Below are 27,563 nucleotides of genomic sequence, written 5' to 3'. Positions count from 1 at the left end.
CCATTTCATCGAAGTTGGGTGCTTAGAGTCCGCAGTGACCCAGTGGGGGCCTGAGGGGACCTCATGCGGACATACATAGAAATACACCGGAAAGGAACACAAAGGAAAAAAACACACAGAAACAGTTCAAAACAAGCCGGACAAACCCCTACAGGCTCCTCCCCGCTCCTCCTCGAAGATCCGCCTCCATCCGCACATCGGCTGTTGATTTTTCTCCCCTTTGTGGACTCGGCAATTGGCCCACTCGGCCTGGCATTTCCCACAAGGCCCAGCGCCGGGAAGGGGTTTGCAGCTGCTCCGTCATCGTGCGGCCCGACGCGAGCCCGCGCTCGTGTGCAGGCCCGGCTCGGTTCCTGGTCTCCGGTGCGAGGATTCACCCGAGGCCCCGGCCTCGGTCCCCGGACTAGGCCGCGACCCCGGGCGCCATGAAGCAGGAGGGCTCGGCGCGGCGCCGTGGCACGGACAAGGCAAAGCCACCGCCCGGCGGAGCGGAGCAGGAACCACCGCCGCCCCCAGCCCCTCAAGATGTGGAGATGAAAGAAGAGGCAGCGGCCGGTGGCGCATCAACCGGGGAGACCGATGGCAAGGCGGCAGCGGCGGCGGCTGAGCACTCCCAGCGAGAGCTGGACACCGTCACCTTGGAGGGTACGAGAGCGCGGGCCGTGGGCATGCCATGACCACGGGTGACAGCGCCGCGGTGATCCAGCGCAGCCTCTACCACCCCTAGTTCGTTGAGATCACCCCCAGGTGCCCGCCCCTACTTCCCTCACACTCCGACCCCAGCCTCACTAGCCGAGCCTTCTCTCCGGGCTCAGGCCCTTCGCACACACCTCTCCGCAACCTGGGGTTGCGTCCAGAACTAGATGTCATTGGGCCCGTAGACTCCCTTTTCTGAATTCTCTCCTCTGACGTTATTACTCCTTTTACACTGATTCTGGCGTCCCCAGTGTATGATTGACCTCTCTAAAAACCAGTGTAGTCATGTGCGAAGGAGGTCAGGATGACGCAGAATACTGGCCCCGAGTTTTAAGAATGGTTTGTTGTCTTAACTACCTTTAGCAAACTGCCCTAAAAGAGCTCTTTTTACATAGCATCTTGCTTCCTAGTTGCTGTAATTGAGATGCCCGCGCGATCCCCTTTGCCCTGTTTCTCCTCCTCTAAGCCCAAACTCCTACTGTTTCTAAAGTTTAAATATATTACACACCTTGTTTGAGTTCCTCGTACTTGCCTTCCACCTAAACAACCCCCAGCCCATTTCTTTTCTCCTCGGCACCTGTTGCCAGTTTCCTATCATTCTCTCGTTCCTCCAAGTTCATATTTCGCTTTTCTTACTCAGAGCTCCCTGTCCACATTCGGAGTGGGTAGAGTGAGAGCTTCTCATTGTGATCTTGATGTTGTTTTTCTGTTCTGGATCAAATAGGACCAGACTATTTATTGATTTTCTCTGTACTTAACTGCATAAGAACCTCGCTCAAAAACATTGAAGTAGGAGTTCCCGTTGTGGCTCAGAGGAAACAAATCGGACTAGGAACCATGAGGTTGCGGGTTCGACCCCTGGCCTCACTCAGTGGGTTAAGGATCCAGTGTTGCCGTGAGCTGGGGTGTAGGTCGCAGACACAGAGTGGATCTGGCATGCTGTGGCTGTTGTATAGGCTGGCACCTACAGCTCCAATTCAACCCCTAGCCTGGGAACCTCCATATGCCATGGGTGAGGCCCTGAAAAACCAAACAAAACAAAAAACACATGGAAATAAGCAAATTGATGCACCTGAGTGGTGTTTTGAGAGTGTGATAGTGTTGACTGCATGAGCTCCTACTCTAAAGTTGGACAGCAGGAGTTCCCGTCGTGGCGCAGTGGTTAACGAATCCGACTAGGAACCATGAGGTTGCGGGTTCGGTCCCTGCCCTTGCTCAGTGGGTTAAGGATCCGGCGTTGCCGTGAGCTGTGGTGTAGGTCGCAGACGCGGCTCGGATCCCGCGTTGCTGTGGCTCTGGCATAGGCTGGTGGCTACAGCTCTGATTCGACCCCTAGCCTGGCAACCTCCATATGCCACGGGAGCGACCCAAGAAATAGCAAAAAAAGACCAAAAAATAAAATAAAATAAAATAAAGTTGGACAGCAGACTTATTATCTAAATAAGATCCTTTTTTGCGGTTTATGAGAGTCGACTATATGCGAAAGTTTCCAAGCCAGTGATCGAACCCACACCACAGCAATGACAATGCCAGGTCCTTAACCTACTGAGCCACCAGGGAACTCTCATGTTTCTTTTAAACACCTCATTTAATATGAAAGCTCTGAAGTAGAAGGGGGTAAAAACAGCCATGGTTAACATTTTTCCCATGAATTTTTGAGCTGTTCTCCCATAATGGAGATCAAGGCTATATAACCAGTTAGGAACAGGGCATAACTAAATACAGATGGGTTTGTGTGCTTTCATGTAACACATCCGTAAACATAGCACTCAGTGTATTCCAGAAACATTTATTGAATACCTGACATAGTGGCAAAGAATATGAGCTCTGAAATTAGTTTTCTTATCTCTACAAATGAAAGTACTAGTGTTTACTTAATTGAGTTATTGTGACGATTCAAATGCTTAGAACTAGGAGTTCCCACTGTGACACAGTGGGTTAAGAACCTGATTGCGACAACTTGGGTTGCTGCAGAGGCACTGGTTCGTTCCCCAGCACAACTCATTGGGTTAGAGGAGCTGGCTTTGGCCCAGCTGCAGAATAGATCACAGCTGCAGCTCGGATTCAGCCCCTCGCCCAGGAACAGCCATTAAAAAAAGAAAAAAGCTTAGAATGGTGCCTAACATAATAAAGGGGAGTTCCCTGGTAGTCTAATAGTTAGGATTCGGCACTTTCATCACTGCACCCCAGGTTCTGTCCTTGGTCTGGGAACTAAGATCCCACGTCAAGCCACCACATGATGTGGCCAAAAAAACCCAAAAACCTAGTAAAACCCTTCATAAATATTAGCTGTTATCATTAGTATATATCATTAATGTGACCCAGGCACCATATGCTGAATTTACAAAGGTAACTAAGAAGCTACCAATTGATTGCACTCCAGTATTCTTAGACATTTGTTTCCATTTTCTTCTATTGTAAACAGTTTTGCACCCATCATCTCTGTGCCCTAGTTTCTCTCTCTCTTTTTCTTTTTTTTGGCCAGGCCCAAGGCACGTGGAAGTTCCTCAGGCTAGGGATTGAATCCGTACCACAGCAGTGATCCAAAGCGCTGCAGAGATAATGCCAGATCCTTAACCCACTGCTCCGTAAGGGAACTCCATCTGTGCCCAAGTGTTTGGTCTGCCTTTATGATTCTTCCTTCCATATAGATCCATAAGTTGAAAGGGAAAGTTTTTGTTTTTGTTTTTTGTCTTTTTGCTATTTCTTTTGGGCCACTCCCACGGCATATGGAGGTTCCCAGGCTAGGGGCTGAATCAGAGCTATAGCCGCCGGCCTACACCAGAGCCACAGCAACGCCGGATTGAAGCTGCATCTGCGACCTACACCACAGCTCACGGCAATGCTGGATCGTTAACTCACTGAGCAAGGGCAGGGACCGAACCCGCAACCTCATGGTTCCTAGTCGGATTCATTAACCACTGCGCCACGACGGGAACTCCTGAAAGGGTAAAGTTTTTGGTAGATATTGTCCAGAAAAAACTGTGCTGATGTACAGTACACCAGCAGAAATGTCCTGTTCACCCTTATGGTCTTTGTTACCATTTTCAAGATATTTCTAGTTTAGTAATTGAAAAAGGTCTTCATCTGCAGTTATCTGAATACTAGTGAAATATATTTTTCACATCCATTGTTTGTTGTTCCTCTTTTTTGTATTGTCCATTCAGGTTCACATTTATTTATTTTATTTTGTTTATTTATTTATTTATTTATTTTTGTCTTTTTTGCCATTTCTTGGGCCGCTCCCGCAGCATATGGAGGTTCCCAGGCTAGGGGTCCAATCGGAGCTGTAGCCACCGGCCTACGCCAGAGCCACAGCAACTCGGGATCTGAGCCGCGTCTGCAACCTACACCACAGCTCACGGCAACGCCGGATCATTAACCCACTGAGCAAGGGCAGGGATCGAACCCGCAACCTCATGGTTCCTAGTCGGATTCGTTAACCACTGCGCCACCACGGGAACTCCCACATTTATTTATTTTAATCAATGTCCATACAGGCTCCTTGTAGAATATGAATCTTTGGTCACATTTGTTGCAGGTATTTTTGTTTACAGTTATTGGGTATTTTTAATCAAGTTCATGGGTATTTTTAATCAAGTTCATCAGTTTTTGCGGATGTGTGATTTCTCCCGTTGTTTACATGTAGAAACTCTTTTCGTATTTGAAGGTCTGATAAACCTCCATGTGTCTGTTTTGTTCTCTTAGTTTTTTTTCCTTTTCTCTCACCCTCTATTCCTTCCCCCACCCCAGCTTTATTTTTCCTTGTCTCCTGGTTATGTTTTTAAGTCAGTGTATGGCATCCGTAAGTATCGTTCAGCCCTCTTAGGGTGAAAGAGGCGACTGTGTGCACCCTGCCCTTTTGTAAGAGGCTCCCCAGAACTGCTTGGCCGGAGCAGCGGGAGAGTAGGCGGAGTTAGAAGTAACATTTTGTCCTCCTGTGGCCTCCGCAGACATCAAGGAGCACGTGAAACAGCTGGAGAAGGCAGTGTCGGGCAAGGAGCCTCGGTTCGTGCTGCGGGCCCTGCGGATGCTGCCTTCCACGTCTCGCCGCCTCAACCACTATGTTCTGTACAAGGCCGTGCATGGCTTCTTCACCTCAAACAGTGCCACTCGGGACTTCTTGCTCCCCTTCCTGGAAGAGGTGAGTGAGTCAGGCCAGTGGAAAGGGTGCGGGCTGGGCCTGAGACACACGCCGACACACTCATTCTGCCCAGTGTAACTTTCCCATCCTGAAGGCCTGTCTTGTTCCTTACTGTAGCAGAGTCGTGGAGCATAGCAGCCCCTTTTAGTTTTTTGTTTTTTGTTTTTTTTGTTTTTTTTTTTTGTCTTTTTGCCTTTTCTAGGGCCACTCCCGTGGCATATAGAGGTTCCCAGGCTAGGGGTCTAATTGGAGCTATAGCCGCCAGCCTACCCCAGAGCCACAGCAGCGCGGGACCCCGAGCCACACCATGGCTCCCGGCAACACCGGATCCTTAACCTACTGAGCAAGGCCAGGGATCGAACCTGCACCCTCATGGTTCCTAGTCAGATTTGTTAACCACTGAGCCACGACGGGAACTCCATAGCAGCCCCTTTTAATACTCTTTTGTCCTCCAGCCAGGGGACCGTCCTTCTGCCCTGGGGGGTGGATTTTCCAAGTCAGAAGAAGGAGCTAGAAATCAGGACCCCTCCAACTATACTCATTTCCCGCTACCCCCAACACACACTCTCTCCTCCAGTTTGCTGATGTCTCTCTGTTGGCCTCAGAGAAGGTCCCACCACCTTCTATATGACATCTATATGTGATGACGTATAGAACAGCAGTTAGGAGCACAGGTTTTGGAGCTAGAGTTTAATTTGAAGCCAGAAATTCTATCATTTGGTACCTGTGGGATTTGGGTAAATGACCTAACCTCCTTGGGCCTCATTTTCTTCATTTGGTAAATGTGATAATGAACAGATTTGGGGGCAGTGGGAGGATGGGGGAGAGAAGCCCTAGAACAGCGTGTGGCTCATGGTGCATGTTGATGACGTTAGTTTGCTGGCGGTAGTGGTCTTGGTGCCGGGAGAAACCTCTCCTTTTCCTTTCAAGCTGTGAAACCCCCCTTATCCTCCATGATCCCATTTGGGTTCTGCCCCTTCTCAAACCTCATTGACCCTTCAGCCGCGATCATCTTCCTAAAATCCTATATGTGTCGTAGATGTGATGACTCAGAAAACCCCTTGAGCTGCACAGTGAAGACTTCATTGTCTGGGAAGGAGGAAAAGCACCCTCCCCCAGCCCTGCCTGGAAAGCACCCCCAACCCCAACCTAACCTTTACATCACATCTCTAAATTCACCCAACATGATCGTTTGGGGGGCTGTTACACATTATTCCAATCTTAGTGACTAGGTCTGGAAAAAAGTGGTATGTATATGTCAGTTTCCCCCAAATTTCCCTTGTTCCCCCCAAAAGAAAAAATTGTTTTGTCTCACTATTCTTGATGTCATCTCTAGAATTATATCACTTTATTAAACTCTGCCTGATAGAATCTGCAGTGGTCCCAGGTATGGTGGTTTAACCGCTACTTAGATTGTAGGCTCTTGGGGGGGTCCTTACATCACCCTTTCTGTCCCCCTTACATTCTGTAAAGATACTGTACTCCTGCAACCCTTTTCTGCATTATATTGCCAGCCTCCTTGACTCCCTTTGGAAAGAGACTATGGCATCTTTTTTTTGCACCTAGGAAAATCTTGGCACGTAGTAGGCATCTAATAAGTACTTGTCGAAATACATAAAATCTAGGTTGATTATCTGACTGAGCTTTTCCACGGTGACCCCTGTCCTCTCTTAGCCCATGGACACAGAAGCCGATTTACAGTTCCGGCCCCGAACAGGAAAAGCTGCGTCAGCTCCCCTCCTGCCTGAAGTGGAAGCCTATCTCCAGCTCCTCGTGGTCATCTTCCTGATGAACAGCAAGCGCTACAAAGAGGTACCCAGGTCCAGCGGGAGAGAGTAACGTGCGGTGTGCCGGATTTGTGGGGGAGATTGCCTCCAGCAAAGAAATATATTGTCACTGGGTTATTAACTGTCCCCCGGACTCTTCCCCCACGTGGGAATACGCCCAAACCCACCTCCGGGGAGACCCCCAACTCCTGCTTGGGCTCTGGGAAAGGGCTGGCAGTGGTCATTCTGTACCTGTGTGGTGCAACGCTAGTATAGGGGATGCTTTCTTCTATTTTCTTCTTCTTTTTAGGGCCACACCTGCAGGTTCCCAGGCTAGGGGTTGAATCAGAGCCCCAGCTGCCGGCCTGCGCCACAGCAACAGCCACAGCCGCACAGGATCTGAGCTGTGTCTGCGACTTTACACCACAGCTCACGGCAACACCAGATCTTAACCACTGAGTGAGGCCAGGGATCAAACCCACATCCTCAGGGATACTAGTTGGGTTTGTTACTGTTGAGCCACAACGGGAACTCCAGTGGATACATTTGAGAAAAGTAGATCCTGAGACAGAAAGACCTGGGTCCCAGTTCCATCTGTACCTTAGTCAAATTAATTTCTCCTAGCTGTGTGTAAAATGGGGCAGTGTGTGTAAAAGATTATGGTTGGTATTAAATGTATTTTTAAAAGTTCCTTAGCACAATGGCCTGCCCATGCAGTAAGCATTCCCAGCATTTTAACAAAGGGCAGCTACTGTTGTGGAACTGAAGGACCCGCTTTTGGATGTGACTCTTGCACCCCTCCCCCAGTGAAGGCCAGCTTCTTTGTCAGTCTTAGCTCTTGTCCCACTCTCGCACCAGAAGGGACAGGTCTCACTTCTCAGTTCTGTTTTGTTTTTCCCTTGTCATGTCATTGGTTGGCTTTCGTTTGTTTTAGATATAATTTACCCCCTTGAAAATGTACAGTTGATCGGGTTTTGATATATTCACAAGGTTGTGCAGCCGTCATCCCTAGACCAGTTTAATCAGTCCCACCCGAAAAAAACACCCTGCCAGTCAGCAGTCACTCCCCATTCTCTCCTCAGCCCAGCCCATTGATCTATTTTGTGTCTCATGGATTTTCCTATTCCGGACATTCCACTTAAATGGAATTATATAATTCATGCCTTTTGCAGCTGGCTTCTTTGTGTAGCATAATGTTTTCTAGGTTTATCCACGTTGTAGCTGGTGTCTGTGCTCTGTTCCCTGTTACGGATGAGTAACCTCCACTGTGTGGATGTGCCGCGTTGTGTTTGTCCATTCACTGCGTGATAGACACTCGGGTTATTTCCACTCTTTGGTTGTGGTGCATGATGCTCATGCGAGTGCTCGTGTGCACGTTTCGATGTGAACTTGTTTCCAGTTCTCTTGGACGTACGCCTAGGAGGGGAGCTGCTGGCTCATGTGCCAGCTTCCTGTTTAACTTTTTGAAGAACCGCCACTTGACTCTCTTTTGGCTGCCTCCCCAGGCACAGAAGATCTCGGATGACCTGATGCAGAAGATCAGCACTCAGAACCGCCGGGCACTGGACCTCGTGGCTGCGAAGTGTTACTATTATCACGCCCGGGTCTATGAGTTCCTGGACAAGCTGGATGTGGTGCGCAGGTACTGGTGGCCAAGGGTCTGGCTGGTGGCCCTGGGGTCAGAGACGTGGTCAGTCACTGCTGCGGAGCTGTGGGCCTGCAGAGGGCAAGGGGCTGGGAGGTGTCAGGTGCCCGTCAGGAAGTGAGGGCGGTGATTAACACACTCTGAGCCGAGTGAGAGCTTGGGAGAGGGACTGAGACGAGATGAAAAAGCAGAGATGACCACCGGGCTGATAGGTCCTGTCCCCCAGGCCCTTCCTTCATGCCACATCAATGGAGGAGTCATTAGTGGGTCAAAGGTACGAGAGGACAGGCTGGAAAACCCTCACGCCTCCGCTTCAAACCTGCAGGGGCTCCCCATTTCCCTCAGGGAGCAGCCAGAGCCCTCAGGATATAAGTGCATGAGGCCCAGCAGGATCTGGCCCCCATTACTGTCTCCTGCCTTTACCCCCGTTGCTGCCTGATGCACCCACTCAGGCGCCAGCACCCTGCCCTTCTGCGGGAACATCAGCACACTCTCCCTCGGGGTCTTTGCGCTGGCTCTTCCCTCTGCCCCCTTCAAGCCTGACTGCTTAACCGTTTCCTTCTCAGTGAGTCCCCCTGACTGAGCTCCATAAAGTCACAGCCCCACCCTTCTCCCCTCTTGCGGTCCCCATCACACTTACCTTGATTTCAGCATCTCCCCTACCACCTGCCATCACGCTGTGCGATAGGCTTATTTACCGCGATGGATGTCTGTCTCCCCCCCGCTAGAATGCAGGTTCCTTGAGCAGAGTTCTGTCCCTTTTGTGCACGTGGACCAGTGCTCCACAGAGAAGGCCCGCAGCAGCCGAATGTTCAGTGACTAATCAGCAGAGCAGTTTGAATCACTTTTTTAGAAATTGAGAGAGAATGGAGAGGACAGAGGCAGTTGGTTTGGGGCAGGGCCAGGAGTGCTTGCAGCATGTGGAAGTTCCCAGGCCAGGGATCGAACCCATGCCATAGCAGCTGCGGAGCTACAGTGGTGACAATGCCAGATCCCTAACCCACGGCACCACGAGGGATCTCCCAGAGGCAATTTGAAGAGTTATTATTTGAGGCCCTTGACCTCTTGTGTCCTTCCTTCACAAAGCTTCTTGCATGCACGGCTCCGGACAGCCACCCTGCGGCACGACGCGGATGGGCAGGCCACGTTGCTGAACCTCCTGCTGCGGAACTACTTGCACTACAACTTGTACGACCAGGCCGAGAAGCTGGTGTCCAAGTCCGTGTTCCCCGAGCAGGCCAACAACAACGAGTGGGCAAGGTACCTCTACTACACAGGTGAGCAGGGCCCGTCGCCCCCGCCAGAAGGGGTCTCAGGCTCCCTCGGCGCAAATTTTCTGAGAACGTGGTGCCTGTGGTGCAGAAGAGGCCCATTTGGCACCCTGGCTTTGCGGGGGGTTTGGGGGATGCCATCCTCTTGACCAGCTCGCCTCCTCTCCACACCCAGGGCGGATCAAAGCCATCCAGCTGGAGTACTCGGAGGCCCGGAGAACAATGACCAACGCCCTTCGCAAGGCCCCTCAGCACACAGCTGTCGGCTTCAAACAGACGGTGAGCACAGTTCTCACTCCTTGGATCCGCTTACACGTCTGATGTTAGTGCTGCTTCCCTGTCCAAGGAGTTGGGCAGGCATCCTGCAAATCCGTTACCCCGAAGCTGGCGTCGGGTGTCTGGTTGCCTGTAGCCTTGTTCAGGGCACATTAGCTGACACCACCTGCACCTCTGGCAGTTTATGTTCTTGGTAGGTAGGTTTAGAATATTCCTGATTCCCCAGCACTGCCTATAGTCCTTCCAGGAAAGCGCCTGGATTGCGTTGATAAACCCCAGGCTCTGACCTAGTCCCTCACCTGCCCCTTTGGGGGCAGTGTTGTCTGCGGCCAGGGAACCCCGAGCTCTCCCTAAGGCTGCCTGACTCAGGGGGAGGTAAACCATGGCCACGCAAGAGCTGTCGGTCACCAGGCATCTGTGGCGTGCCGACCTTGATGTTGGGCATTGCGGAGGATAGAAAAGAAGGATAAGGAAGTTCCCCTGTGGTGCAGTGGGTTAAGGATCCAGTTTTGCCGCAGTCATGGGACAGGTGGTAACTATGGCACGGGTTCGATCCCTGGCCCAGGAAGCGCCACATGCCAAGGGTGCAGCCAAAGAAAGAAAAAAAGGACAAGAAATGGCATTTGCCTTTAAAGAGATGCGTAAAGAACTTTGACTCTGAAAGCCTTGAGGGTCTGTTTAAAGTCACAGAGCCTGGAAGCCAGAATTCAGATCCAACTTTCCCAACTACAAACCTCTGCTCCCACCTTAACAGACCTTAGTGCCCCTGAAAGAGAGCGGCATGAACCTGTGCGGTGCTGAGCTCCGCATGAGAGGTTTGGCTTGTCTCCGTTCACAAGTTCAGAGAAAGGATTAGTTGTGGTCAAATGATTAAGGAAATCTTACAGAGTTAAATTTGATGTGGTTTTTGAAAGATGAGTAAAATTTTCATGGAAAGACTTAGACACACAGGCACATTGCAGGATGTGAGGTTGCTTACGAAATAGGAGACACACTCTTCTAAAGTTCACTGCAAACACAGGTGATGAATGTGCAGACTCTCCTGCACTGGGGAGAGGTCTTGTGGGGTAAAGCAGTGTTTTCAAACCAGGTTTTGCTGGGGATGGGTTAGGTTCCAGAGCTTTCTAGGGTGGCGCCAGGTGGCAGGAAGGAGGGAGCAAAGGTGAGGTCTTTGGCCTGCGGGCTGTTGGTGGGGGAGCCCGGAGAGAGATGGAAGAAGCAGAGTTGGGGGAACTGTCCGCCCACAGAGGCTTAAGCAAGTAGGTGATGGGCCCAGGCCTCGGAAAGAAGGAGGAATGGAACGAGAGCACAGACGGAGAAGCCACTCTCGGTCAAAGCGGGGCGGGTGAGACGGGGTGAAGAGGGACGTCGGGTTTAACGTGGAGCCCGTGGCAGAGCACTTGGAAAGCCTGCACGTGTGCAGTCAATGCACATTCTCTCCTTGGGGAACCTTGCTTTCATAGCTCTGCTCTGACCTCCACGATGGGGTTGCTGTAACAAGACTGGGTGGCTTAAACAGCAGAAATTTATTTCATCGCAATTCTGGAGGCCAGAAGTCCAGGATCAGGATGTTAGCATGGTTGGGGTCATTTGAGGGCTTCCCTGTAGGTGGCCGTCTTCTGACGTCTGACCCTTCTTTTGAGCACACGAGCAGTGTTGGCCTAGGGCTGCTCGCATGACGTTATTTGACTTTAATTACCTCTTTAAAGGTTCTGTCTCCAAGTACCATCACATTCTGAGGTACTAGGGGCTTCAGCGTATGAATTTGGGATTTGCAGCTCAGCCTATGACCAGTTCTGACTCCCTCACAAACCCAGACCTGCAGATCTGACTCCCCGCCACACAGCTTTGTATAGATACCCGCTGACTCCGCACTGAGCTTGTCCAAAACGACCCTCCTGGGCGCCTCCTGCTCTCCTGATCATGGCAGGAGCCTCGGGATCATCTCAGCTCCTCCCCACCTTCCTGCGCCATCACCGGCTTGTCGATTTGCCTCCGTGGCTTTTGTATTTGTTGTTCTCTGATGTCGCCAGTGCCCTAGTTCAAGCCACTGACATAGCTGGTCACCCTCCTCCCGTCCACCAGGCTGCCTGTCCAGGCAGAGCACCGAGCCCAGCTGCCTGGCCCAGGGAGCTGGCTTTGCCGCCCTCGCCTGCCTTGTAGAGAATCCTAAGTCTCGAGGAAGCACGTGTTACGTGCATTTTAGGGAGGAGGAAGCCAAAGGTTGAGGCGCTGGGCATTTCGTAGCTGGCAGAGAGTAGCATTCTGGGGCCTCCCATTGTGCTCAGCGGGTGACAAACCTGACTAGCATCCATGAGGATGTGGGTTTGATCCCTGGCCTCACTCAGCAAGTTAAGGATTCAGCATTGCCATGGCTGTGGTGTAGGCCGGAACCTGCAGCTCCGATTCAACCCCTAGCCCAAAAACTTCCATGTGTGTGGGTGCAGCCCTAAAAAGAAAAAAACATATATATATATATATAGCATTCTGTCTCCAAACTCAGAACTCAGCCTGGCATTCGAAACCACACCTCCCCAGACGGGCCCCAGTCGTCTCTCCTGGTCCCTCCATGCCCCCTGCGTGCCCGCCTCTTCTCCAGCCTGTTTCTTTGTCCTCCTTCCTCTGCTTCCTCAGAATCCTTACAGCACCTGCTAACTTCTGCCTCCTCCGTGGCTTCCCCCAGCTCATGGAGTACGCGGGCACCAGGGCAGCCTCATGGGCATGTGTGGAGGGGCGAAGAATCCTTGCCCAGGTGTGGGCGCAATCACCCGCCACCCATTTTAACCCCTTACCTCCCTCGTGACCCTTGCTGTCACGCAACTTGGCTGTCTCTGCCTCTGCTCGGTGGAAGCTCCTTAACTACTGGGCAGCATCCCGTCCACCATAGTCCTCTTCGCATGGCGCTGAGTCCAGTAGGCGCTGATGAGGGAGACCTCCATTTTGTGGATGAGGAAGGGCCAGACTTTTCCAGCCAATCTTCTACATCCCTACACGGCTCACTCACTGAGGTCCTGCAGGCCTTTTCCTGTGCTTCTGCCTCTACCCCGCTGACAGTTTTACTTGTGGTTCACTTCCCTAAACAGCATTTTTGGCCGACTCGCATTCCTTTCCCTAGGCCTCTGGGTCCTGCTTCCTCACTGTTTCTGGGCCGTAGAACCTGCCTTCCGGCATGTCCCTTAGAACATTGCCTTTTCGGGGCACTGTGCACTGAAGTGGAGTGAGGGCTTAGTGAGGGCAAAGGGTCAGATGCTCCCAGGGCCTGGCTCCAAAGGCAGAGCTTGGATTCCAGGCCCAGCACAGGTTGAGGGGTTTTGGGTGGAGTTTTATTTTGTTTTGTTTTTTGTCTTTTTAGGGCCCTACCCTTGGCATGTGGAGGTTCCCAGGCTCGGGGTCAGCTCGAAGCTACAGCTTTCAGCCTATACCACAGCCACAGCCACAGCCACGCCAGGTCCTTAACCCACTAAGCGAGGGCCAGGGCTCGAACCCACATCTTCATGGATACTCGTCGGGTTTGTTACCACTGAGCCACAGCAGGAACTCGAGAGGGTTTTTTTCCTCTCTCTGCGGGCCTGGTCCCCGGGCCACCTCCCCCTTTTCCAGCATGTCTGGCTGACTTGAAGCCCCATTTCATTCTCTCCCCCACCGGCTGGGGCTCCCTGCCCACTGTGTTCCTGTGCCCACTCTGCCAGGTGCACAAGCTGCTGATTGTGGTGGAGCTGTTGCTGGGGGAGATCCCGGACCGGCTGCAGTTCCGACAACCATCCCTCAAGCGCTCGCTCATGCCCTACTTCCTCCTGACCCAGGGTAAGGCTGGTCCCCTCCCAGAGCTTGCCAGCCCCCCAGCACTGTGCCCCTCTGATGTGCATGGCCTGTGCGGCATCTGATCCTCTCCTCTCCCCCTGCAGCTGTCCGGACGGGAAACCTGGCCAAGTTCAACCAGGTCCTGGATCAGTTTGGGGAGAAGTTTCAAGCAGATGGGACCTACACCCTCATCATCCGACTGCGGCACAACGTCATCAAGACAGGTGGGAGTCAGTGTGGGGGCCCCTGAAGGAGCAGGACCCAGACCAGGCTTCTCTAGGAGGCCAGGGACCGGCCTGTGGGTGTCTGCGGGCAGGTGAAGGGACTGTGCCCGCCCTGACCCCCCGCCGCTACCTCCTCTCCCAGGTGTGCGCATGATCAGCCTCTCCTATTCCCGAATCTCCCTGGCGGACATCGCCCAGAAGCTGCAGCTGGATAGCCCAGAGGATGCCGAGTTCATTGTTGCCAAGGTGGTCCTGGTTCAGGGACTGTGGTTGCCCCCTTCCTGCCTTACTTCAGGGATGGAGCTGGGAGGAGGTATCCAGGGAGGGGACTGGGGAGGCAGCGGCATAGACTTTGCAGGGAGCGCCAGTCTTGCAGTGGAGCCAGGAAGTTGCCAGAGGGAGAGAGTGTAAGTGAGTGCGAAGGTGGGCTTTCTGGTGACTCTTTCTTGGGGACCCCCAGGCCATCCGCGATGGCGTCATTGAGGCCAGCATCAACCATGAGAAGGGGTACGTCCAGTCCAAGGAGATGATTGACATCTATTCCACCCGAGAGCCCCAGCTGGCCTTCCACCAGCGCATCTCCTTCTGCCTGGACATTCACAACATGTCTGTCAAGGTGAGTGAGCAGCAGAGGCTCCCTCCACACCCACCTGATTCCTCAGAAAGGATCGTCTTGGTTTGGGGCCCAGTTCCTGGACAACCTCTATAAAATCACTGAGGGCGCAGGAGGGACAAAGGCTTCTGCTTGTGGGACTACAGCACCTTCTCTTTGCCTTTAAGGATCCTGTTTGCCGGGGGGTAGGGGGGGGTGTCAGGTGGGGATCGAGCGTGCAGGGTTCTGGATTTGCTTCCAAATTTGAGTCATTTCGCTTCCGTGAGCCTCTGCTTCTCCATCCGTGAGGCTGACAGTGAGACAGTGCCTGTCCTGCCTGACGAGGTTAAATGGTCACTGTCTTGGGGCACTAGGCTCTGAATAGCATCTCCTTCCACGGAAGGCTCTGAGCCCTTATCCTGGGTCAGGCGCTAGCTTAGGAAACCAGGGGTGTCACTTGCATCTGGTCCCCTGCACCTCTGGCCTCACTGCCCTCAAGGACTACCCCCCCTTCCCCACATTCCCTCCCGCCTTCCTCTTCTCCTCCACCCCGCACCCCTCCCAAGCTGGACAGGCCTTCTCACCCCTCTACAGGGGGCGCCCTTCCTTCACTCCCACAGCCAGTCCATTCTCGCCCCGCCTTCTTCTCTCTGCCCAGTCCCCTCCCTGCCCGGTCGGGACAGTGCACCACTATACCTCCAGGTTCTCCTAACGCTCTCTTAAGCATCTGTCACCTGATGGCCTGATAGCCTCCCCCTGGCTCCCCCTCTGGCCTGAACCTGAATGGGGGTGCAGCTAAGCGGCTAACACAGGTCCTGTGCCTGGGACACACAGGAGCACGATGAGTGTGTGTGACACTGCGGGTGAGTCGCTGCCTCCTCCTCATCTTGCTCCCTCTCTGTTGTGCCTCAGGCCATGAGGTTTCCTCCCAAATCGTACAACAAGGACCTGGAGTCCGCAGAGGTAAGCTGCCTTCTGCTTTGGGTCAGATTGAACGATGGAACTTCCTTACAGAAAGGGAGAAGGGAAGCCTTCCGGAAGCGCTAGGGGCAGCTGCGAAGCCTTGGCAGTCCCTGGCCTCGAGTGGGTCGGGCCGGGGGTAGGCGGAGTGAGCGAGCCCCACGGGGCCTCAGCAGCCCGGCCCTCGGCCGCCTCTTTCCCCAGGAACGGCGGGAGCGGGAGCAGCAAGACTTGGAGTTTGCCAAGGAGATGGCAGAGGACGACGACGACAGCTTCCCTTGAGCTGGGGGGCTGGGGAGGGGTGGGGTGAGTGGGCGCTGGCTCCTTATCTTTCCCCCTCAGGGGTCCCATGCCCGGGGAACTGGCCCCTTCCCACACGCAGCACACAGACTGTGCCTGTGCAGGGGATAAGGGGTGCAGGGAGCAGTCACCCCCACCTCACCCAGGGCCCCTCCCCAGCCGGTGACTTAGCACACGTGGGCAGGAGGGCGGGCGGGGGGCCTCCCCAGGGCAGGGTCCTGGCTAGCGGTGTGGGCGGCGAGCTGGGAGGGACTGGCCCCGTGCTCTCCTCCAGGGAGTAGGGGACAGGAATTGGGACACGTGTTGGGCTCTATGTTTTTTGAAGCTTCGCAATTATGATTTTTAAACAATAAAACATTCTCCAAAGCTCTTTGTGCATCAGTTAATTACTGTGTTTCGCTCCCATATGGTGCGGTATTAACAGGCGCAGATTGTTTCCCGGCCGCCGAGTGCCAGCCCCAGGCGCGATCCGAGGACGCGATGCAGCTGTAGAGGAGGAGGAGGAGGAGGCCGAGGGCGGGATGAAGGGCTCTGAGCCGCATCCGTAGGGCCTGGGCTTGCTCTTGCGTATCTAACCGGCTCTCAAATAATTAGGCCCCTCTCTAAACCTCTCAGCTCCTTCCCCACATCGGTCAAATAAATGATGTGGCTGCGTGACCTCCCGGCTTCCAGAGGCTCAAAGAAAAGGGGGATCTGACCCTCAGGTGAGGTTTGCAGAGGAGCGGTTTCTCCAGTGAGGCTGTGGCCGGTCGAGAGCAGGGCTTTGCCGCAGTGGCCCTTGCGGAATGGGGGTCAGTTTCTTCCTGAGCAGAGTGGGGATCAGGCGGGAGGGGTTCCCCAGTGGCCCCCAGCCTACCTCCAACTGCGTGTGGTGGGAAAATACACCTGCCGGCAGCTGCTGGGGTGCTCCCCACATTGGGTCATTTGAATCCTTCCTGTTCCCTGGCTGGCACCCGGGCCGTGGCCGTGCCTATGCTCCTCGTTCCTGTTCCCGCCGAGCTCTGCTCTCCGAACACTCCGCCTCCCCTCAGCTGCATTCCTTCTCCTGACTGTACACATCCTCCAGGCACCCTCCCTCAGTGATTCAACTCCCTGGCTTCTGAACAACTCACTTCTCTTAGGTAGTTGGTATGAAAGCCTTCCCAACCAGATTGTAACTTTTTTTGCTTTTTTTTTTTTTTTTTTTTTGCTTTTTAGGGCCTCACTCGCAGCATGTGCAAGTTCCCAGGCTAGGGATCGAATCAAAGCTGTAGCTGGCAGCCTATACCACAACCACAGCAACATGGGATCGGAGCTGCATCTGCGACCTACACCACAGCTCACGGCAACGCCAGATCCTTAACCCACTGAGCAAGGCCAGGGATTGAACCTGTCCTCATGGATACTAGTCAGGTTCATTAACCACTGAGCCACGACGGGAACTCCGACTTTCTTTGTAACCATAATAATTAGTTGTAATTAATATTTTTCCCAATGACAAATCTCAAAGTCAGCATCCAGCCCAAAGTGCTTCAGGCCCTTTCTTGGTTGGCAATGGACAGGAGAGGTATCACTCTCCTACACAGAGTTGGGGTCATTTGCCGTTGAGTTGCTGGTTCTCATCCACCTTGAGTCTATGGACCATTTTTCTGTCTGCTCTACTGTCTGGAAATTTCTTGTAATTCATTCCCACCGGCTTGGCTTTCTTTGCCTGGAGAAGTTCAATGTTACTTTTCATGCTTGAAGCATTTGCGGTGTTCTCTACCTTCCAGGTAATGTTTTTTAATTAGGAAACTACAGAGAAGTACAAAGAATAGCCTAACAGACACCCATGGACTTTCCACCCAATTTACATTTTTTTTTTTTTTTTTTTTTTTTAGGGACCTTCCCAGACTAGACGACCAATCAGAGCTGTAGCCACCAGCCTACACCACAGCCACAGCAACGCCAGATCCTTAATGCACTGAGCAAGGCCAGGGATTGAACCCGCGTCCTCATAGATCCTAGGTGGGTTCACTACCGCTAAGCCAGAACAGGCGCTCCCTCCCCCCAATTTAATCAATGCCAACATTTTGTTACTGTGTCAAGTTTTTTCATCCAAGAAAAAAACTTGACCGCTGCGTGGGAAACTCTTCTTGCTCCTTTGCCAGGCCCCTTCCCTCTTTCCCTAGAGGCCGCCACTCTGATGAATTCAGTGTGTAACCTTCCAGTTTATGTTTTTGTATTTTATTACAGAATATTATTATGAGGAGTTCCCATTGTGGCACAGCGGGTTAAGAACGTGTCATAGGATGCAGGTTCCATCCCTGGCCTCGTTCTTTGGGTTAAAGATCCAGCATTGCCATGGTCTGTGGTGTAGGTCACAGATGAAGCTCGGATTCTGAGTGGCTGTGGCTGTGGTGTAGACTGGCGGCTGCAGCTCCCATTGGACCCCTAGCCTGGGAACTTCCATATGCTACAGGTGCGGCCCTAAAAAGGAAAAAAAAAAAAAGAATTTTTTTTTGCGTTTGTTGTTTATTTGTTTTGGGGGGGTTTTGACTGTGCCCACAGCATGTGGAATTTCCTGAGCCAGGGATCAAGCCTGTGCCACAGCGACCGGAGCCACTGCAGTGACAATGCCAGATCCTTAACCTGCTGAGCCACAGGAGAACTCCCATTTTGAAGGGTTTTTTTTTTTTGTTCTTTATTGGTCGCCTATTAGGATCGCCCCCTGTGCCAGGCTGGGAATCAAACCGGCATCCTAGCGCTCCCAAGACGCAGCCAATCCCATTGTTTCACAAAACTGAGAACTGCCTGTTTTGAGTTTTTTAATCTCTGTAAATGATGTATCATGTGAATATAAGTTGCTCTGTTCACTCATTGTTAGTTTTGAGATCTAATCGTGTTGACACCCATGCCCAACCCTGTTCAGGGGGCAGATTCTTTTTTTTTTTTTTTTTTTTAATTACACAATGAATTTATTACCTTTATAGTTGTGCAATGATCATCACAGTCCAATTTTATAGGATTTCCATCCCACAACCCAAGCACATCCCCCCATCCCCTGAACTGTCTCCTTTGGAAATCGTAAGTTTTTCAGTCTATGAGTCAGTATCTGTTCTGCAAAGAAGTTCAGTCTGTCCTTTTTTCAGATTCTACACGTCAGTGAAAGCATTTGATGTTGGTGTCTCGTTGTATGGCTGGCTTCACTTAGCATGATAATTTCTAGGTCCATCCATGTTGCTAAAAATGCTGGTACTTTGTTCCTTTTAATGGCCGAGTAATATTCCATTGTGTATATGTACCACATCTTCTTGATCCACTCCTCTGTTGATGGACATTTAGGTTGTTTCCATGCCTTGGCTATTGAAATTAGTGCTGCAGTGAACATTGGAGTACGTGTGTATTTTTGAGTCATGGTTTTCTCTGGATAGATGCCCAGGAGTGGGACTGCTAGATCAAATGGTAGTTCTATTTTTAGTTTTCTGAGGAGTCTCCATACTGTTTTCCACAGAGGTTGCACCAATTTATAATCCCACCAACAGCGTAATAGGGTTCCTTTTTCTCCACACCCTCTCCAGCACTTATTGTTTGCAGATTTTTTGATGATGGCCATTCTGGTTGGTGTAAGATGGTACCTCATAGTGGTTTGATTTGCATTTCTCTGTGTTTTGTGGCCATCTGTATGTCTTTTTTGGAGAACTGTCTGTTTAGGTCTTCTGCCCATTTTTTTGATGGGGTTGTTTTTTTGGTATTGAGCTGCAGAAGGTGTTTATAAATTTTGGAGATTAATCTCTTGTCAGTTGATTAATTTGCAAAGTTTTTCTCCCACTCTGTGGGTTGTCTTTTCATTTTGTTTAGGGTTTCCTTTCCTGTGAAGAAACTTTTAAGTTTAATTGGGTCCCATTTGTTTATTTTTGTTTTTACTGTCATTACTCTTAAGAGGTGGATCTAAGATGTTGCTGTCATTTATGTTGGATAGTGTTTGGCCTACGTTTTCCTCTAAGAGTTTTATAGTGTCTGGTCTTATATCTAGATCTTTAATCCATTTTGAGTTTATTTTTGTGTATGGTGTTAGGGAGTGTTCTAGTTTCATTCTTTTCCATGTGGCTGTCCAGTTTTCCCAGCACCACTTATTGAACAGGCTGTCTTTTCTCCATTGTATATTCTTGCCTCCTTTGTCATAGATGAGTTGGCTGTAGATGTGTGGGTTTAATTCTGGGCTTTCTATCCTATTCCACTGATCTATGTTTCTGTCTTTGTGCCAGTACCATATGGTTTTGATGATTGTTGCTTTGTAGTATAGTCTGATGTCCAGGAGCCTGATTCCTTCAGCTCCATTTTTCTTTTTCAGGATGTCTTTGGCTAAGGGGGAAGATTCTTAAGTACAACTGAATAAAAAACCAAACTCCTTTCCTCCTGGATTTTTCTTTTTCTTTTTTTTTTGGTCTTTTCAGGGCTGCACCCGTAGCACATGGAGGTTCCCAGGCAAGGGGTCTAATCGGAGCTGTAGCCGCCGGCCTACACCAGAGCCACAGCAATGCCAGATCTGAGCTGAGTCTGCGACCTGCATCACAACTCAGGGCAACGCCAGATCCTTAACCTACTGAGCAAGGCCAGGGATCGAACCCACAACCTCATGGTTCCTAGTCGTGTTCATTAACCACTGCACCACGACGGGAACTCCTCCTCCTGGATTTTTCATTCTGGAGGCCTGGGCAGGCACATCTGGTATAAAGGGTCCACAGTGTATTTATGTATTAATTTATTGGTGGCCACAAACATGCTGCAGAGCTTTTCTCTGTGTGTCTCCTCATGCATATGTCCTGTGTACAGAGTTTGCAACTTTTCTTAAAGGGCCAGATGGCACATTGTTTAGGCTTGTGGGGTGCATGGTCTGTCACCACTACTCACTTCTGCCCTTTTTTTTCTTTTTTTTTTTTTTTTTTTTCATTTTATGGCTGCACCTGTGGCACATGGGAGCTCCCAGGCCAGGGGTGGAATCCAAGCCACAACTGCAACCTATGCCACAGATGCAGTAACACAAGATCCTTTAACCCAGGGCACTGGGTCAGGGATCAAACTCATACTTCCGCAGTGACCCAAGCTGCTGTGGTCAGAGCCTTAACCCACTGCACCACAGTGGGAACTCCCCTCTGCCCTTCTTCAAAGAGGCCTTACATAAAGAATATGTCAGCAAATTATTTATGAACACTGGGGTTTGAATTTCATGATTTTGGCATGTGATAAAATATTTTTATTTTTCGACTGTGCCCATGGCATGAGGAAGTTTCCAGGCCAGATTCAAACACAGCCCCAGCAGCGACAATGCCAAATTCCTAACCGCTAGGCCACCAGGGGACTCCTCCAGAACCTTTATAAAGATACTTCAAGCCCAGTTCCAGATGAAAACAGGAAGTATAAGAGGAAGCTGCCCTCCCACTCTGGCTATTGGAAAATACCTGGGAAAGCCTTTAGGAAGCTGGAAGGATGGATAACAGCTAGGGGTCTCTGGAGCCAGGCCCTTTGCCAGGAGATCATTTTGGTGAAGTCAGCCCACATGTGTCAGGACTAATGACCTGTGCTTTCTCTCTGCCTGATTTTTTTGTTTGTTTGTTTTGTTTTGTTTTGTTTTTAGGGCCACACTCAAGGCATATGAAAGTTCCCAGGCTGGGGTCAAATCAGAGCTGCAGCTGCCAGCCATAGCCACAGCCACGCAAGATCCGAGCCACGTCTTCGACCCACGCCACAGCTCATGGCAACGCTGGATATTTAACCCACTGAGTGAGGCCCGGGATCAAACCCGAGTCCTCATGGATGCTAGTTGGGTTGGTTACCACTGAGCCACGACAGGAACTCTTGGTCTTTATTCTCCCATGGGTGGGGCTGAAGTCTGGATTGAGCCATCATCCAAGAAGGACAGCTCTGTGAGCAGGAAGAGAGTGTAATGGCAACAATGGGGGCTTGGGTGGCCTAACTCCAAATCCTGCCTGGCTCCACCACGACTCGTTCCGTGATCTTGGGCTGTTTGCTCCTCTGAGGCCATCCCTTGTCTGTAATGGGAATGCTCCACACTGGGTTGATAGGATGAAATGACAAAAGTGTAATGAAGGTGCCTGGCATGGAAGAGGCACCCCATAATTGCCAGCCAACATTCGGATTTTCTCCCTGTGGGATGGCGGCCAGGACCCTTCCTGGGTCAGACAGTTCACTTCTTCTAGAAGCAGCTATTAGACAGTTCCTTCCTAGGGAGTTCGCATAGTGACTCGGTGGTAACCAACTAGGATCCATGAGGATGTGGGTTTGATCCCTGGCCTTGCTTAGTAGGTTAAGGATCTGGCTTTGCCGTGAGCTGTGGTGTAAGTCACAGACATGGCTCGGATCTAGTGTTGCTGTGGCTGTGGTGCAGGCCGGCAGCTGCAGCTCCGATTAGACCCCTAGCCTGGGAACTTCCATAGGCCATGGGTGCGGCCCTAAAAAGCAAAAAGCAGAAAAAGGAAAAAGCTCCTTCCTCGAGCTGTAAACCAGGAGCCCTGACTTCCACTCCCTGTCCCACCTGTAGTCCTTGAGACCACACAACAACCCCCTTCTTGTTTCTCAGACAAAACAGCCTGTTTTCTTCAAATCATGGTCTCGAGTCCTTTCCCTGTGCCGGCCACCCTTGTTAGAATTAGCATTTTTTCAAGCCAAATATCTGACACACTTGAACTGTAGGTGTAAATTAAAAGTTGTGGTGTAGGAGTTCCCGTTGTGGTGCAGTGGTTAACAAATCTGACTGGGAACCATGAGGTGGCGGGTTCGATCCCTGGCCTTGCTCAGTGGGTGAAGGATCCGGCGTTGCCGTGAGCTGTGGTGTGGGTTGCAGATGTGACTCGGATCCCGTGTTGCTGTGGCTCTGGCATAGGCTAGCGGCTACAGCTCCGATTAGACCCCTAGCCTGGGAACTTCCATATGGCACAGGTGTGGCCCTAGAAAAGACAAAAAAAAAAAAGTTGCAGCGTAGACCTGGCATGGTCGTGGGTTACTAGATTCAGTGGTTAAGAGCTTAAGACTCAGTGTTCTTGATGTGGCTCAGTCAGTGGGTTAAGGACCCAACATTGTCTTTGTGAGGATGTGGGTTCGATCCCTGGCTTCACTCAGGGGTTAAGGATCTGGCATTGCTGCGAGCTACAGAGTAGTTGACAGATGCGGCTTGGAGCCACTGTTCCCGTGGCTGTGGTGTAGGCTGAGAACTGCAGCTCTGATCTGACCCAGAGTTGAAGACAAGGCAGACCGTGGCTCTGCTATTTGGGCAAGTTGCTTAACCTCCCCAAGGTCAGGTTCGTCTTCTATAAAAGCAGAAATGGGGGAGTTCCCTGATGGCCTAGAGGGTTAAAGATCAGCGTTGTCAGGAGTTCCTGCTGTAGCTCAGTGGAAACAAATCCAACTAGTATCCATGAGGATGAGGGTTCAATCCCTGGCCTTGTTCAGTGGATTAAGGATCCAGCGTTGCTGTGAGCTGTGGTGTAGGTCGCAGACACAGCTGGGATCCAGTGTTGCTGTGACTGGTGTAGGCCGGCAGCTACAGCTCTGATTCAGCCGCTAACCTTGGAACTTCCGTATGCCTCAGGTGCAGCCCCCAAAACAAACAAACAAAAAATCAGTGTTGTCACTGCTGTGGCTCAGATCGCTGCTGTAGTGGTGGGTTCGATCCCTGGTCCAGGAACTTCCCCATGGCACAGACATGGCCAAAAAAAGAGGGGGATGGCTCTGGTACCCTCCTCATAGGTTTTTTGAAAGGAGTGCATCTGCCAGTGTATAGAGTGTGCCTGATATAATGTCTGGAGCAGGGTTGTCCTCTGGAGGTTCTTGGGAGGGAGAGGAGGCCCCTCACGGTTCTGTTAAACCCGCCCCTATATTCCCATGGAGCTGGGCCCAGGGATGGGCTCAGTCGGGGCCTGGTAGCCAGTTGCCTAACCTAAGGTGTTGTTGGGGGCCAAGGCCACCCTGCAGGCCAGGGGACCAGAGGCAAGAAATGACTGGATTAGCCGGTGACGTCCCTTCCCGTTGTGGCCACCAGGGGGCCCCGTCTCCGCAGAGATGGCCTGGCCCAGTCAGACACACCCACTCCTCATCCAAAGGCTCACTGTTCTGGCACCTTGTAGGGTAAATTGGGACAGAAAGTGACAGCCTTGAGTGCAGTTGGTCAGACTTCCCCAGGTAGGCCCCATGGCCTGTGGAAAACTCTCAGGCGCCAGGCAGAGGTCCAGGTTATAACTCTGACTCTGCTGCCCATGACCTTGGGCAAGGCTCTGCCCTCACTGGCCCAGTTCACAGGGTTGGAACGAACTCCAAAGTCCCTTCCAGCGCTCACAGTGCATGGTTCTCCAGTTTGAAGCCAGGCACTTTCTTCTTTCTCACCCTTCTCTGCTCAGGACAGCACCCATACTCTGGCTGGCAGTGAACCTGGCCAGGGAAGCCCCATATCCCAGATCCTCAAGCCCCAAAGCACTAGGACATTGTCGGGGGAGGGGTAGTGCGGGGGGAGGAGGAGGAAGGGCAAGGTCAGGTGAACTAAGAGGCTCGAAGGGTCTTGCTTCATCAGGACAGTCATCCGGTTTCCTCCAGTCTCTGCCAGGATTCCGGGGGCTTAAAGGAATGAGTCATGGGGGGGATTGGGGAGTTCCCAGCTACCCAGTTCAGAACAGGAACCTGGGATGGTGCCTATCACAGTGTGGGCTGGGGACAGGAGGCAAGACCCCCATGTCCTTATCTCAGGCTCCAGCCCCTCCGAAGGGCACTCAGGGAGGCAGGTGCCTGGGAATTTGGGGGATAGAAACGGGAGCACCTAGCTTCTTCCTTCTCAGAGCTGGGGCTGAGGGAGCAGGTGGCTTGAGAATCCCAAGAGAGAGTGGCAAAGGGGGCTTCATGGGGACATGTGCCGGGGGAGGGAGGGAGGCCCTGCCTCTGCCCTGAGTTCTGACCTTACTCCAGCCCCCAAGGCCTCTATCACTGGCTCAGCTTTTGTTTAGCGGTTCAAACACCCTGGGGCAATGCAGGCCTGGGTGGGGCTAGGGGAGGAAGGGAGTCCGAGGGGGACCAGACGTCAAAGAAGAATCAGAGATTCCACAATTTCACAAAACTTTCGCAAACAGTTTTTTTTTTTTGTTTTGCCCCAACCGCCCTGCATTGTCCTGGACAACAAATTTGCATAAGTCTTGGGAAGTTATTACTAAGCCTTAGTCGCGGCACCAGGTAATTTCCTCCCAGGCCTCCATGGGCTTATGTATAAAGGCCCCCAGATCTGGTCCCTGACAGAACCCAGAACCTACAGACCCACCCAGACCCTCGGCTGAGCCTGCTGCCCAGAGCCCCATGAAGCTGATGGGTGAGTGTCCGGGGCCCTGGACGTGGGGAGGGGCAGAGGGGCAGAGGACTGGGGGTCCCTAGGATCCTGGAAAGGGACTCAGGTGGAGTGGACGGCACGTTCCCTGAGCCCCTGTCTGCTCCCAGCCCTGCAGCTGCTGCTCTGGCACATTGCACTCTGGATGGTGCCCGAAGCCGCCCCTCTCAGCCCTGCCAGCTCCCTGCCCCAGAGCTTCCTGCTCAAGTGCTTAGAGCAAGTGAGGAAAATCCAGGCTGATGGCGCCGAGCTGCAGGAGAGGCTGGTGAGTGAGGGAGGCCGGCAGCGGAGGGTCAGGGAGGGGACAGAGGTGCTGCAGGAGGGGGCACAGAGGAGAGGTTGGGGGAGAAGGAGGCGAAGGGACCCTTGGGAAAGAATGCCTCCAGATTGGGAGAGGAGAGACTGGGGGGTAATGGACTGGCAAGGAGAGGTGGAGCCCTGGGCACTGGCACAGAGCTGGGGGCGGGGGAGAACTTCTTGGGGACAGTGCTGGGAGGGGCTGGCTGCGGAGTGGACGGAGGAAGGGGAGCAAGAAGCCTGGTGGGAGGTGGAAGGAGGAAAAGACCTCAGAGAGATGGGGGCGCTCGGAAGGGAGGACAGCCCAGCCCTGTCAGCCCCCCTCACTCGGCATCCTTCCCGCCCCCAGTGTGCCACCCACAAGCTGTGCCACCCCCAGGAGCTGGTGCTGCTCGGGCACTCTCTGGGCCTCCCCCAGGCTTCCCTGAGCAGCTGCTCCAGCCAGGCCCTGCAGCTGGTGAGTTCCGGAGGGGAGAAGGGAGGTGAGGGGGTAGGAAAGGTGATCTGGAAGGAACACCCCCTGACTCCTCCCCATCCCCCCAGACTGGCTGCCTGAACCAACTGCATGGCGGCCTCGTCCTCTACCAGGGCCTCCTGCAGGCCCTGGCGGGCATCTCCCCAGAGCTGGCCCCCGCCCTGGACATACTGCAGCTGGATGTCACCGACTTAGCCACCAACATCTGGCTGCAGGTGAGTCTCTCTGGGAGCAGCAAGCATTGGGGGCCTGGACCCAGATGGTCTTCAAAGGCCGTGCTGCCAGCCCGGGGATCCCGGGGTTCTTTAGGGCTGGGGCAGGAGCCTTGCAGGGCTGGGAGGGGCAGGGGGCGTTGGAGGTATGGAGCTACCAGCCCATCCCAGGACCCTCCCCCATTTCCCCTAGTTGGGGGTGTGAATCAGTTCACAGGACCTTGAAACAGTCCTGGGTTCTGGTCCTGGCTTCACCACTAACCCTGACCTTCCACGGCCCACCAGCCCTTCCTTCTCGCAGTGGTAATGCCCACTCGGCAGGGTCTGACGGCTGCTCTCATCTTCCCCCACAGATGGAAGACCTGAGGATGGCCCCGGCCTCGCTTCCCACCCAGGGCACCGTGCCGACCTTCACCTCGGCCTTCCAGCGCCGGGCAGGAGGGGTCCTGGTTGTCTCCCAGCTGCAGAGCTTCCTGGAGCTGGCGTACCGTGTCCTGCGCTACCTCGCCGAGCCCTGAGCAGAGCCCTCCCCTTCCAGTGTATTTATCTCTATTTAATATTTATGCCTATTTAAACCTCATATTTAAAGCCCGGGGGTGGGGGGGGACAGAAAGGAGTCCCAGTCTCCTGGGTCCTTCCCTTCTCCTCCAAGTTTCATTCTCCCGCCTGTAGCAGGGAGAAAAATGCCCATCTTCCCGTCCCCTGGACTGGGAGGTAGTTGGTAAATACCAAGTATTACATCCGGTGACTGCTCCCTGCCTGGCTCCGCGGTGGGCACTGAGTGAACCCCTACCCTAAGGGTGCCCACCTGGGGCCTTGGAAGCATTGGGAAGTCTCCCACGTGGGAGACAAGACAGCCCTGTTTAATATTTAAACAGCAGTGTTCCCCGACTGGGTCCTAGTACCCCTTCCTCTTGGCCCCTGCTGCCTCCCCGCGCCCCCTTCGCCCCCTTCGCGATGGGCTTCCTGGCAGAGGCAGCTGGAGCTGGGACGGACTGGGACACTTGACCCTGGGGAATCTCATTCTCCTTCTTAAGATTTTTTCTTTCTGACACGTTTTGACCCCTCGTGTGGGGAGCCCAGGCATCAGCGCCGCCTCTTGTTTTTCTGGACGCGCTATAGACACCATCAGGCTCATAACACCGCCCCACCCTGCCGGGGTCGGGATCCGGACTCCCTTTAGGGCCGGGCAGACGGTCATGGGTCATGTCTCTGCCTTGCTGGACGGGACTGGGACGGTGGGAGGGAAGAGCCGCCGAGGGGTGTGAGAGGGACGCTCGGCTGTTCACCTTCCGCCTCTGCCCCCACTTTCTCGCTGGAGCCAAACTTCACGATAATAAAGTGTTTGTCTCAGTAAATGTCCTTCCTCCTTCTTGAGTCCAGCTGGGGCCTGGCCAGGGGGTGCGGGCAGGAGCTGGATGGCGGGCGAGGCCGGGGCGGGGTGGGGGAAGAGGGGGTGCGGGGAGGCCGCCTGGGCAGTCATTCCACGGGCAGGTCTTCATTGCGCACCTACTGGGTGCAGAGGGGGTGCAGACACTGGGTGCGTGGCAGGGAACAGGCAGGC

The 27,563-nt window shown here is 52.8% G+C and overlaps 2 protein-coding genes across 8 annotated transcripts; both read left to right on the top strand.

Annotated features, from left to right (window-relative positions):
* Window positions 1-283: 283 nt before the first annotated feature.
* Window positions 284-16,045, top strand: PSMD3 (proteasome 26S subunit, non-ATPase 3). Its single transcript, XM_003131496.6, has 12 exons — window positions 284-645; window positions 4,650-4,840; window positions 6,515-6,652; window positions 8,112-8,248; window positions 9,338-9,528; window positions 9,698-9,801; window positions 13,488-13,602; window positions 13,704-13,823; window positions 13,966-14,069; window positions 14,284-14,439; window positions 15,328-15,378; window positions 15,580-16,045. Exons 1-12 carry the CDS (start codon window positions 426-428, stop codon window positions 15,655-15,657), a joined length of 1,605 nt encoding a protein of 534 aa, XP_003131544.1. The 5' UTR covers window positions 284-425; the 3' UTR covers window positions 15,658-16,045.
* A 54-nt stretch (window positions 16,046-16,099) lies between these two features.
* On the top strand, window positions 16,100-27,357 carry CSF3 (colony stimulating factor 3). Of its 7 annotated transcripts, none has more exons than XM_084982897.1 (8): window positions 16,100-16,379; window positions 17,535-17,661; window positions 17,890-18,115; window positions 24,915-25,000; window positions 25,126-25,280; window positions 25,662-25,769; window positions 25,856-26,002; window positions 26,353-27,357. In XM_084982897.1, the coding sequence occupies exons 4-8, from the start codon at window positions 24,988-24,990 to the stop codon at window positions 26,515-26,517; spliced, it is 588 nt and encodes a 195-aa protein (XP_084839023.1). In that variant the 5' UTR covers window positions 16,100-16,379; window positions 17,535-17,661; window positions 17,890-18,115; window positions 24,915-24,987; the 3' UTR covers window positions 26,518-27,357.
* The last annotated feature ends 206 nt before the right edge of the window (window positions 27,358-27,563 follow it).

This window comes from Sus scrofa, chromosome 12 (genome assembly GCF_054392235.1).
Source record: "Sus scrofa isolate SSC_HxYL_T2T_F1_AM1 chromosome 12, Sscrofa_HxYL_maternal_Yorkshire_Landrace_v2.0, whole genome shotgun sequence".
NCBI lineage: Eukaryota > Metazoa > Chordata > Mammalia > Artiodactyla > Suidae > Sus > Sus scrofa.
Note: the sequence above shows the minus strand (reverse complement) of the source record. Positions and strands in the feature narration are given on the sequence as shown.

What these genes read in the sequence shown, in the direction of transcription:
- PSMD3 (XM_003131496.6), top strand. Translation starts at nt 426, where the DNA reads ATGAAGCAGGAGGGCTCGGCGCGGCGCCGTGGCACGGACAAGGCAAAG. An exon ending in AAGCTGGATGTGGTGCGCAG is followed by an intron (nt 8,249 to 9,337) that starts GTACTGGTGGCC and finishes TCCTTCACAAAG; the next exon opens with CTTCTTGCATGCACGGCTCC. An exon ending in AGGACCTGGAGTCCGCAGAG is followed by an intron (nt 15,379 to 15,579) that starts GTAAGCTGCCTT and finishes CTCTTTCCCCAG; the next exon opens with GAACGGCGGGAGCGGGAGCA.
- CSF3 (XM_084982895.1), top strand. An exon ending in CCGAGCTGCAGGAGAGGCTG is followed by an intron (nt 25,281 to 25,661) that starts GTGAGTGAGGGA and finishes TCCCGCCCCCAG; the next exon opens with TGTGCCACCCACAAGCTGTG. An exon ending in CCACCAACATCTGGCTGCAG is followed by an intron (nt 26,003 to 26,352) that starts GTGAGTCTCTCT and finishes CTTCCCCCACAG; the next exon opens with ATGGAAGACCTGAGGATGGC.